Raw genomic sequence first — 13,252 nt, 5'->3', positions numbered from 1 at the left:
AAAGAAATATCACCTAACACTTGTGGAAAAAAGACTAAAAACAAAACAAGTGTTGGCAAGACCGTGGAGAAATAAGAGCCACTGTATTCTCTCTGAAAGGAATGTAAACTGGTACAGCTTCTATGGAAAGCAGTATGGCAAATTCTCAAAATATTAAAAATAGATCTACCATCTACCATTAGATCCAACAATTTCACTTCTAGGTGTCTATCCGAAGAATATAAAAACACTAATATAAAGACATGCACTTCTGTGTTCACTGCAGCACTATTTCAACGGCCAAGATAAAGAGACAATGGATGAGTGGATTAGAAAGATGTATAGATTCACAACTATACTAAAAAGGAAAAGAAAGAAAAAAGGAGAATCCTGCTTCTTGGAGCAACATGGATGGAAATGGACAGGATTATGTTAAGTCAGAAGGAAAAAGAAAAATATGCTTTCACTCATATGTGGAAAAAAAAGCAAAGGGACAGGAAATAAAAACAAACCCTGGAATTGAATGTAAAATTGAGTTTGGGGGCAGGGCTGTGTCTGTGTGTGAGCAATGAGCTGAGGGGGCCCAGAGGATAGTGGTGGAGTTACTAGTATTTCAGTGGCGGGTGTGGTACAGCAATATATGAAGAGATAAGACCTGTACTCCTAAAACATGCACAGTGTTGTAAACCAATGTCCATGCAATTAAAAAAAATTGAAATATAAGAAAAAATGAAAAACTGGAGAAGAAATTTTTTTTAAAGATTTATTTATTTACACATACAAGAACTGGGGTACAGGCCAATGGTAATTCAAAGAAAACAGATCTCAAGTTAATTATCTAACCTTTCACCACCTCAAGACACCAGGGGAAAAAAAGAGCAAACAGTACTGAAAACAAGCAGATCAGAGAATATAATAGGGTAAAAATTACATACATGTTAATATGTAAAAATATATATTAATAAAGTAGAAATTAATGAAATGAAAGAAATATGAAGAAAATCAAGAAACCAAAAGCGTTAAAAAAAATCAACAAAATGAACAAACCTTTAGCAGACTGGCCAGGAAACAAGCGACAAGACTCAAATTACTAGAACCATAAAAAAGGACATCACTACTAACCTTACAGACATAAAAAGATTATAAACAATACATATTAGCCATACATCAACAAATTAGGTCATAAACTTAGATGAAATGGACAAATTCCTTTAAAGAAATAAACTAATGAAACTGAATAATCTAAACAGACCTGCAACAAATGAAGATTTAAATTAGTAATAAAAGAACTACCCACTAAGTAAAGCCCAGTCTCAGTAGAATTCCCTGCTGAATTCTACTAAATCTTTAAGAGAGAATAACAATTCTTTATGAATTTTCCTAAAACTTGCAGGAGGGAACACTTCTCAGTTCCATTTATAGGGCTATTTATACTCTGGATATAAAAACCCTTAACAAAAAAACTAGCAAACTAAATCAGCAACATACAAAGATTTATTATACTGTGGCAAATGAGATGTCCCAGGGATTGAAGGTTTGATCTACATCTGAAAATCAATAAATGACATCACAATAATAGAATGAACATGAACATTTTATTTGCACAGAAATTTTGTCAAGTTAAGAAAAAGGTGCAATGTATCTACTCCTAAAGGTATTAACATCTTAAACTATAAATTATCTCTTAAATTATGAAATAAAAATCCAATTTACTGTAAAATTATTTTATAAAAATAATTAAACAAAACTTTACCCAACGTGAAGGATCACTGATCAAATTAATAAATAGTGCTGATAATTTAGTTCGTCGGATTTCTTGACATGTTGCACATGAAACTGCCATGAAGCATTCAGCACACGCCTTCCGAACTCCCCAAACATTATCAGAACAAAGTTGGAAAAATCTGGGCAGCTTCACAAGGAAGAGAGTATTTTGTTAGTCAGGAAGGTTGATTTCCTTTGGGTACTCCTATTTCAATTTCTACTTTCACAGTGTTTTAAAACATTCTATTTTCTTGACGAAATGTAGAACACCTGTTTAGTATTAACATGCAGTAATTTTAAATAAATCACATCTAATTCCTAAAACTATGGACTACAGAAAAGCAAAAACACTAACAAATACGACTTAAATGTCATCCAACAGCTTGTATGTAAAACTTTATTATTTTGCATAACAGATGGTTTCAGACATACTTCAAGTATGTTAACTTGTATGTTAAAGTATGTACAGCTATGTACTAACCATTTAAAAATAACCTGCTGTAGATTTAATTGTCACTAAAATATCTACGGGTTGCAAAAAAAAAAATTCAACTGAACGAAACTGATTGCTTAATGAGATTGGGGCAGCAAAAGAGGATTAATGATTCTTATAACGTATCTACATTTTTCAATAAAACTGTCCTTATTAAAACACAATTCAAGTGCTCAGGTTTCAGAAAGTTAAATTTCTGAATTCAGGGCCTCCCTGGTGGTGCAAGGGGTTAAGACACAACCTATGAAGCTGTCCGCAGCCTCTACAGCACCAGTTCCATCCCCCAGCCAGCCGGGGAGCAGCCCACATGGTGCAGCAGACCTCTTCTGACTTGCCCTCAGCAGTGTATTTCAATCTGCCTGTTCTGTTCCCCATTCTGTCTCTGGTGAATCCTTTCGCCCCCTACACCTCTGGCCTGTATCCCAGCTCTTGTATACATAAGTAAATAAATCTTAAAAAAAAAAAAATTTCTGAATTCAAAGTCATCTATCTCTCTGGCTTATAGATTTTGGGGAGGAACATACAATTTGCATTTCAAACTTCACACTGCATTGCTTACCTCTTTATCCCTACCTTATTTCTGCAATACTTACCAACATTTCCTCTGTAGCTTGCTGGCCAACTACACTGCAAATATCTCCAAAATTGGCAGCACAGACCTGTAAACAAAAGCATCACTGCCATTTCAAAGTATTACATGTAGCACCTCCCTGGTGGCCTAGGGGTTAAGTCTCAGCACTACCACCACGAGGGCCCACTGTGATGGCCTGAGTTTGATCCCCGGCCAGGAGCTAAGCGACATGGCGCAGCAGACCTGTCCTGTTTCACCCACTGCAGATCTTAGCAGATCTACCTGTTCTGTGCCCCACTCTGTGGTGAATCTTCTTACCCCACCCCACCCCTGCAACTCTGGCACCCCAGTTCTTCTATGCAAACATTAATCAATAAAATCTTAAAAAAATTTTTTTTAAAAACCCCAAAGTATCACACGTAGAGTTCTCAAAAAATAGTATCTTAATTTTCACATAGCAAAAATCACTATAACTCTGTGTTATGAACAGAAACAAAAAAAAAAAGACTAAAAATACCTTTCGAACATGAAACATTCTGCAATCACAGCACATCTCACAAAACCTAGGGAGGATAAGACGCTCTGTAATGTCCTTCCCAACCATGGGAGCCATTTTGCACATTATCTAAAATAAATAAGAATAACACACAATGAATATTACTCAGCAATCAAGAAAGATAAACTCATGCAATTTGCAGCAACATGGATGGAGCCGGAAGGGATCATGCTCAGTGAAATAAGCCAGAAAAAGAAAAAGGAAAAATACCGGATGGTCTCACTCAAATTCTCACAGGAATTTAGCAAACCTAAATAAGCGACCAGGAAAAAAGACTAATTATAATAAAGTAAAAATCAAAATCAACAAGCAACTATAAACCAGAGACACACTAAAGGAGTAGGATCAAAACCAGAGTGGTGGGAATTGCATGGGTACTATAACCAATATGAAAATGCATGCATTGTGCAAAAATGAAAAATGATGTAAAAATATATAAAATTTTAAAGATGCAAAAAATTAAATTAGTAAAGAATAAAAACATAATAAAAATATCTTCAAACTAAGACATGACATCATTATTCTGCACACATCACACACAAAAAAATCCATCTTATTTATCAAGTTGAAAAATGAAAAATGGGTATTAACTACTGCCAATATAATCAACCAATAATTACTAAATGCACAGTAAACGCAGACAAAATCCTAGAAATTTCATTTTTGCCTATAGTTTCAATCTTACTAATCATTTTGCCTGATAACTTTAAAAGCAAAAAAACCCTGTGTTTTCCTCAATAAGGCAGTAAATGGTAACTGTTCAAAGAAAAACATCATCTATAAGAAGAATCTGGGTTTATATAGACCAAAAAGATTATCCGTAAAAAGAATCTGCAGTTTAATATGTATTACTAAAGAAAACCTGTACAGATGTCCTTACCTTGCAAAATGGCCATTTTAATTAAAACTAAAGCATACTAAACTGGGTCCTTACTCCACAAAGCCTAGGTTCTGAGAAAGACAAGACTGCAGTTCCAATACATGCACACTTCGGATAATGCAGTACCAGCAAAGTGAGGATTAAACAGTGCTTGAAAATTGGTCAATATTATATAAAAAAATCTCTCCTCTCAGTTAATATAGAAAACAATCTGATGGCCTGTCGTTTATCTAGTATATCCACATCTAACCCAAACAAATATGACAAGGAGTAAAAACCATATTATTTGGAAAGAAAAACATATATGACATGATTTTCTTTCTACAAAGAAGCCACTATCAGAAACAAGTGAGTTTAGGAACTCTGAAGGATTTACACTGAAAAAATTAAATATATTTTTATAAATTAGCAATGGGCAACTGAAAACATTTAAAAACAGGATCATTTCACAAGTATTAAAATACATGCATTCCATCTGCTGAAAACCACAAAAAATGATGAGATAAATCAAAGAAAGAAATGGAGCAATCCACTGTATTAATGGATTGTTAGGCTGGCAATTCTCCCTGCATTCATCCACATAGTCAACACAATCTCGACTAAAATTGCAGCAACTTTAGAACTGAAGACAACACACCTATCTCCTGGAATCCAAAGTCAGTATTATTTTGTTGAGTCCATACTGTTTCTAAGGAATTGCAAGCCTAGTTACAAATCCAAAATTATAATGTACTACTAATCTAGCATAATTAAATTTGAATGAATTATTCACAAGTCAGAGAAAAAATGAAGTCAGGGAATGTAAAAGATGACAAAATAAACCAATTTTAAGAGACTCATGAGTTTAGTCTTCTTATTCTAATTATGGATATAGTCTTTTTATTCTAATTATGCTTTACAAATGTTAAATCTAATAAAACATTTTAGTAAAGTTAAACTCTACTCAATTTAAACCAATAATTATGCCCAAACTGACTTTCTGAAATCAACTAACTTAGGAAATTAAGAATGTATATGGGTGTGTGTATTTTGGAAATTTTAACAGAGACAGTAGCTGTACATTTAGTACATTATGAATTTACTAAAATGCTGCTTAATCGTACACTTCAAATTTATTTCATGTGAATTTTACTTCAAAAAAATATTACTGAAAAAAGTAAAGTTACTAACTGGTACCTGAATATCTATAAGTAAGATAATGAAATTAAGGAATTTCCAAGGAAAAGGGAGCAAGAGATGATTTAATTCATTCCACTAATGATCCAGAAACACTAAACAATTTTGGCGTAAGTTTTTTTCATAGTAATAGAGATGCAATTATATTATTTTGATTTATAAAGTAAATTCTCACTATCCAAATAAATATGAATAAATTTTCAGGCGGATTTATCAGGTTTCTAATTTGTTATCAAAGTTCTTACTCTCTGAACTCAGGAACCACAAATGTCAACCACAACAGTTTTAACTATATTCTCATTCATACTCCATTTATGGTGGTTCTCAAATAACTCAGTATATCTGCTAAACACATCAAAAGAACCAGGCACCTCATTATACTTTATTATGTTCATAATGATTTAATTTGTATATTGTTGTAATAATTATAATTTACATCATATCACAGGTGAAACTACATGCCTAATCATCCTTTTCCCAGAGACCATACTGTTTCCCACAATGATCACTGTCAAGGGCAAGTCTTAATTTTTTTTATACGGTTGCCTAGAAAAGTGCTCCACAGTAACTGAAAGAGTTCAAGTGTTTCATCATTCAATACAGTTTTTGGTGTCTCTGTTTTTAAATGTACTAGTTATTGCCCCCATCTTATTTTTCCATTTTGACACAATAATGATTTTAGTTACGAAGCATTTTCTTGCTGTATATTCTATTTTCCCAGAGCCCAGTGATAGAACAATCTAAGGTGCTCAGCATCTAATGGGGTCCACAGAAGATACATCTTTTTCCTTTTAAGTCTATGTCCCTTTCTAACCAATCAATACATTTCAAATTTAATGCTCTGTGGCTGCTTTAATATATACCTAGCAATATAAAACCTGTAACACATAATGCAGCATATGACACTTAATGAACACCTTCTGTTAGTCAAAAACAGTGATCAGGAGCCTCCCTGGTGGCACAAGGGGTTAAGCACCCCACTATGAAACAATTGCAGCCTCTGCAGCAGAGTTCGATCCTCGACTGGCCAGGGAGGAGCATGGAGCAGCAGACCTCTCCTGTCTTGCCCGATGCTTCCCTCAGCAGTGTGTTTCAGTCAGTCTGCCTGTTTTGCTCCCCACTCTGTCTCTGGTGAGTCCTCTCACCCCCCACATCTCTGGCCTGTACCCCAACTCTTGTATGCATAAATAAATGAATCTTAAAAAAAAAAAAAACATAGTGATCAATTTTTCCCTAAATTGAAAAAAAGAATGCATTTTACTTACAGCCACAGCTTCTGTTTTCACATCGTCATTGCTATCTGGGGCAGTTAGCTCTATGAGAACGGGGCACACTTTGGTCTCCACATCAAATCGCTCAATTAGCTCCTGCTCCAATAGAGCCAGCAAAGCTGCCTGGCTTGTTTTTCTTACCTAAGAAAAAACATGACAACCGTATAAATAAAGTATTTACATAATATAACAAAACTCTATTATTTGATTTTCACAAATCTGAAGACTTTTCATCTCAACTTCAAGGTATTGATTCATAAATGTCAAAATCTTGTAAATAAAGGTTTGTGTCTAGTTTTTCTTAAACTATTACAAAAACAGAACCTGGCAGATTGTCTTATAATAATAGATGAAACAGAAAAGTCATCCTTCTAAGAGATGTCTAAGCAAAGTAACAAACTTTAAGAGACACCTATGAGGATTGCAAGAAAGAAGGCAATTACTAGCCATTATCTATACTAATAGCATTAAGGAAACCTGGATTTGCACAACTCTGAACACATCTTGTCATTCTGTTACTTTCAATATGGTCATTTTGAAAAGCAGAATACAGTCAATGAGGAAAAGACATTCAGATGAGACTAGCTAAGGTAGGCCACTCTACATGAATCACACTAGGTAAGTTTCTACTAAGAACATGTAAATGGCTCTCTTACCTGATTATTCTGATCTGCGAGATATCTAACCACGATGGGTAGTAAGTATTTGGAAAAAGCATAAGGGATTGAAGGCCGGTTTTCTTGACAAAACAATGCAATATGGGGCACCTGTTCCATCAGCTCTGCTCTCACGGTTGGTTCTATTGAAATAACAGAAATGTGAGCAAACATATTTTCCCACAGTAACCAAATCTTTGTCTGGGCTTCGAATCTCATAGAAGAGCTTTTTGGATATTCATCCTCAGCATAAAAAGATTTACAAGATAATCTCCTAACTCTGGAATCCTTTTCACAATCATATATCCATGAAGTCGACCCCATGAGTGAAAGGAAGACCTTGCCCCATTCCAAGCTTGCAGTATACACTGCCTAAGCATTCATCTCCTTCATGAGTTAATTTATTCATCATTTGCATCATATCACACTCACTGTATGTGAGCTAAGTATTCACACATCAACCATATAATATGGTATCTATATATTTTTACTATTCAAGGACCTCCTTGGACAAGAACTAGCCCCAAAATGTCAGTAGTGAATAAAGGATGTACAGACAGATAGCATTTAAAAGGTGAACATTAAAGGCTTCATTAAAGTGAACACTGAAGGAGACCAAAAGATTCAGGGGAAAAAAACAAAACTTACAAAGACCCAAATCAAGTTTGTATGACAAATTTTAAATGTGACTAATACGGCATTTGAAATATCTGGATTTTCAAAAGGATGAATAGTCCAATAAATAATGGCAGGAAAATCAGATAGGTGTATGAGAAAAGTGACACGATATACACACCACACAAAAATTCTAGATGAGGGCCTCCCCGGTGGCGCAGCAGTTGAGCATTGGGTTGTGAAGCTGCCTGCAGCCTCTGCAGTGCCAGTTTGATCCCCGGATGCTCCCTGGCCACCGGAGGAGGGTCCCGCATGGCGCAAAGACCTCTCCTGCCGCCTGCTGCTCCCCTCAGCAGTGTACTTTAGTCCTTCTGCCTGCTCTGCTCCCCGCCCTGGCTCTGGTGAATTCTCTCACCCTCCCGCACTTCTGACTGTACCCAGTGCTTGTATAAATAAATAAATCTTATTAAAAAAAAATTCTAGATGAATTAAAGTTCCAAACATCAAAAGCACTGAAAGATAACATTTTTAAAACAAGCTATAAATAGGGCCTCCCCTGGTGGCACAGCGGTTGAGCGCTGGGCTGCAAAGCTGCGGCAACCTCTGCAGCACCGGTTCGATCCCCGGCCACTGGCGAGGGTCCCACATTGCGCTCAGACCTCTCCCGCCGCACCCCTCAGCAGTGTATTTCGGTCCTTCTGCCTGTTCTGCTCCCTGCTCTGGCTCTGGTGAATCTTTTCACCCTCCCACACTTCTGACTGTACCCAGTGCTTGTATAAATAAATAAATAAATCTTAAAAAAAAAAAAAAAAGCTATAAATAAACAAACAGGGGCCTCCCCAGTGGCGCAGCAGTTGAGCACTGGGTTGCGAAGCTGCCTGCAGCCTCTGCAGCACCAGTTCTATCCCCGGCTGCCGGGCACGGATCCCACATGGCGCGCAGACCTCTCCTGCCTCCGCCCGCTGCTCCCCTCAGCAGTGTACTTCGTCAGTCTGCCTGTTCTGTTCTCTGCTCTGGCTCTGGTGAATTCTCTCACCCTCCTGCGCTTCTGACTGTACCCAGTGCTTGTACAAATAAAAACAAACAAACAAACAGGTTTAATCCTGAAGTGCAAAGCCCTTTCAACTCAAATAAAAGCCTAAAACCAACTAAAAGTCAACTAATTTCACTGCACAAATACTTCTTATAAACAACAAATGCCATAATAAACTAGAATATAGCCTCAGAAAAAACATGTATACAAAATATTAATAACTAAAATATACTAAGAATGAATGAATACAAATGAATACAAGAAAGGATATAAACAGGCGATTCACAGAAGATATGAAAGTAACAAACATATATATATGACTGTGAGATTATCAATGCAAGTTTTTATATCAGACCTAATCAGACTTTGGTACTTATGATTTCTGAAGTTACCTTAAGGTAAATATGTACATGTGTGTCCAGAGGAACTTTAGATTTCAAAAAACAGACATTAATGAAACTATTGCGAGTTGAGAGGGCATACCAAAAAAAGCACTTCATATATGCCTAAAAAGCACTTATATCCCATGCCAACCATCCGTTTTAATTTACTGAAAATTATTCTTAAGGTTTTTAGTCATCCTAAATTATTAATATATATGATGCCAAACAATGTTCTTACCATCTTTCTGATGATAAATTTCCAAAACTAAACTAAGTGGGCCTACTATAAAATGTTCAGATCTCAGTTAACAGTTTATTTTCTTGTTATTGATAGGTTTACTATCACGCTAAAAATTTCACTAGCTTTAAAAAGACAAATTTAAAAGAACCCTGTGTGGAAAAAGGGAAAATATGCTTTCTCTGCATAAACATATACCTGAATCGTCAGCTAATCTGCTAATTCTTTCCAAAACAGCAATACAATCTCTTTCGTCATCGCAGACTTCCCTCAATGTATCCAGCAAACTCCGAGCCACCATTTGTCTGCACAGAAAAAGAAAATTATTTAGTGTTCAGTGGCATCAATAGCTAGTATTTATAATTTTAAAACATAGTTCTAAAGAAAAATTTTAATATATTTTATAGCACATATTTAAAAGTCCACAAACATCAGTGTAGATTTTATTTTAAAAAGATGAGACTGAACAGTTATCAAAATATATTTCATATTTAACTGATTTGACAAATTTCTTAAGTCAATGAAAATTCATTTGAAACCATTATCATAATAATGGAAAATGTTCTTCATTATACAAACGGCACCCATATATCATCATACCAGTCTGTTTTATATATTTACACTCAAAATATTTGTGCAACTTTTGATTTCCCATAAAAGTCTGATAAAGCTGGGTCTGGGGACCACAGCTGAAGAAACAATGCATTAGGAAAAGAGTCAGCTCCTGGTCACCACTGTGTTCCCATGGGCTTGAACATTACACTTAGCACACTGTAAGTACAACAGTATACATTATCAACAGACAATATAGAACATCTCTTGTTCAAAGACTATATTCCTCAGTAATCAATTTATACAAATATCAAAATTATGCCTAATAGGCAAAAAAATTATTTTTTGGCCAATAAGGCAAAGACAGTGCTGAATGATAACCAAGGTCAAGGAACAAACAATTATAAAAGAGGCCATGCTGGTGAGAATTAATAAAACTTGATGCCTTACAGATTAATAATACCATTTTCCCTACTGAAATAAAATAAAAAACATGTTTTCAACTTTTAGTCAAATGAAAAGAATATGCACATACCTGTTAAATATGTTCTCACTTGCAGCATACTTGTCCAATCTCCCCAGTGGCGTCAACATTTCATCTTGTGAGACAAAGTCCAGGGCTGAAGGTATAATAATCACATCAGACTCTGAGCTGTAGTCATCCACACCAACTATCAGAGACATCAGAAATACTCCTTATAACACCTTGAAACTAAAAAGTACCCCTTGATTATTAGAGACAGCTTAAGTAAAACTGCCTTGTTACTGGAATGGTACAAAGAATGACAAGAGATTCTTAGAATTCAGAAGTCATATAACTGAAGAGTGCTTCCTCTCCTTTTTTTGTACAATATCTTCTAATTGTCTCAAGCAGCACAGGGATCCAAGGCTGGAGACACTTAGTCTGAGGTGACCCCAGAACAGAATTATCAGAAAACAGTGACCAGAGACCTGAGACTTTACGTGCTCAATCAGAACAGCAACAACTCACATGTAAACAAAAGGTCAAGAATTCTGTAATGCAGATGAAGACTAGAAAGAGAACAATAAAGACAAGGAGATTAGAGCAGATGTTTCATCAGAGATAATACAAATCAGAAGACAGTGAAGCACTATCTTTCAAGTACTAAAAAGAAATAAGTTAATCCACAACTCTATCCTAGTATAGAGAAATCTTTCAATTATCTTTGAAATATGTATCTTTCAAATACAAAGATGAAGTACTTTTTCAGACATTTAAAAACTGAGATACCATCACCAGCATACAAGCACTACGAGAAAATATTAAGGTAAGTCCTTTGAGCAAAAGAGAAAATTATGCCACAAGAAGTTTTAAGAAAGCTGAAATACCCTTTCTTCCTTCTCCATCAAGATTCTTTGTTTTGGGCCTCCCTGGTGGTGCAAGGGGTTAAGCACTGCACTATGAAGCAATCTACAGCCTCTGCAGCACAAGTTCCATGCCTGGCCGGCCAGAAAGAAACCCACATGGCGCAGCAGACCTCTCCTGTCTCACCCGCTGCTCCCCTCAGCAGCGTATTTCAGTCAGCCTGCCTGTTCTGTTCCCCACTCTGGTGGTGAATCCTCTCACCACCTTCCCCACCATCTCTGGCATGTGCCCCAGCTCTTATATGCATAAATAAATAAATCTTTAGGGAAAAAAATTCTTTGTTTTATGGTGTAAACCTTCTGATTCATTGTCAAGGAAGGTGCTAAGTTATTTACACAAAACCATTAACATGCATGGTATTTCATTAACAAAACCACTGGAATGCATTATCTCATTTAGTTCTTCAGCTGAATGAAGGAGGTTCTATCATTAACTCATTTTAAGAGTGACGAAACTGAAGCTCACAGAGGGGAATATACGCAAAAACTGGCTCATAGGCCAGGATTGATAATGAAAATGCAACCTCCAGAGGATGCGAATGGGACAGTGTAGGTTTGACCTGATTGCTACCTCCTCTGTCTACCTTCTCTCTCTCCTGGCTGGGCACTAAGACCTAGTGCCTAGTTCAAGTCAGAAGCCCCTAACCAAGATCACCAAGAAGGCGGTTTGTTTCTCTGCACTTGCTAAGATAGAAAAGTTGTCTCTTGTGTTTGAGAGATTTTTTTCTGTAATAAGAATTGAAGTATGAAGGATTTTTCCCCCCAAGTTAACATTCAGCTCATGAAAATGGAGGTTGGAAGAATTCTTCCAAACTTTCTTGAGTTTTAGTCAATTGACCTTTTACTATACAACAAGCAAAGTGAAAGCCACAAATAGATTGAGGAAGAAGGTATAAAGGTCCCTCCCCCCACCCCCCAAAAAAAAGGCAGAAAGAGAGAGAAGCAGCAAGCAAGCAAGGAATTATTACCAGACATAACAAAGATAGGCATACTGTGAGAGACAGATAAGCATTTCAGAATTATAAAAAAGTCAACTTCAATATACTACCTAGTTTGTTCTTTCTGGATAACTAACTCAAATTTATGGATTTGGGGATACTACAGCAGCAATACCCCTTTAGTGTTTCCCAGCTTTACAAATCTAACCTCATCCATCAGAAAAAAGTATGTCAAATTTTAATGTTATTTGAAATTTTTTAAATGACCAAAAACATATAAAAACAATGATCACTTTGAAATCCTTTTGCAAACTATACCCATCCTCACAGAATCCAATACTCCCTCTTCTCCAGTAAATTTACTGTCTTAGATAAAATTGAAAGGGACCCAGAATTATGCTGTTAACTACTATACTTCTAAGCCTGTCCTGGGGAGTAAGAGAAAACTTCAAAGTCAAGTCTGCTCTTGAAAGACACACTGATGTTTACTAAGCAGGAGAGAGGGCAGGAAGAGGGCATTCTAAGCAAAGAAATCCAAAGACAGGGCAGGGCGTCAAGGAGAGCCATGTTATTTTTAGAAAATTACAAGAAAGTTAGTATAGGTGGTGCACCGGGCTCATTCAGAATTGAGAAAGGAAGAGTCAGGGAATATGACCAACCTAAATCAACTTGGTTAGAGAAACCACATAACCAGTTGAGGTTCTTTAAGTCAGTATCTTAGTTAAATTCAAGTTATATTTAAGCAACAGACAATTCTGGGA

General features: G+C 36.1%; 1 protein-coding gene across 1 annotated transcript in view; it reads right to left on the bottom strand.

Annotated features, from left to right (window-relative positions):
• Positions 1-10,730, bottom strand: part of PPP4R1 (protein phosphatase 4 regulatory subunit 1) — a gene marked incomplete at both ends in the record, with an annotated part of 45,365 nt that extends 34,635 nt beyond the window's left edge. Inside the window, 6 exons of the mRNA XM_084252141.1 lie at positions 1,733-1,891; positions 2,830-2,895; positions 3,325-3,432; positions 6,685-6,831; positions 7,347-7,489; positions 10,703-10,730. Coding sequence (XP_084108267.1) covers positions 1,733-1,891; positions 2,830-2,895; positions 3,325-3,432; positions 6,685-6,831; positions 7,347-7,489; positions 10,703-10,730 — 651 coding nt within the window. The remainder of the gene's footprint in view (positions 1-1,732; positions 1,892-2,829; positions 2,896-3,324; positions 3,433-6,684; positions 6,832-7,346; positions 7,490-10,702) is intronic.
• Between the last annotated feature and the right edge of the window lie 2,522 nt (positions 10,731-13,252).

The sequence above is a fragment of the Talpa europaea genome (assembly GCF_964194135.1).
Source record: "Talpa europaea genome assembly, chromosome: 13".
Taxonomy (NCBI): domain Eukaryota; kingdom Metazoa; phylum Chordata; class Mammalia; order Eulipotyphla; family Talpidae; genus Talpa; species Talpa europaea.
Note: the sequence above shows the minus strand (reverse complement) of the source record. Positions and strands in the feature narration are given on the sequence as shown.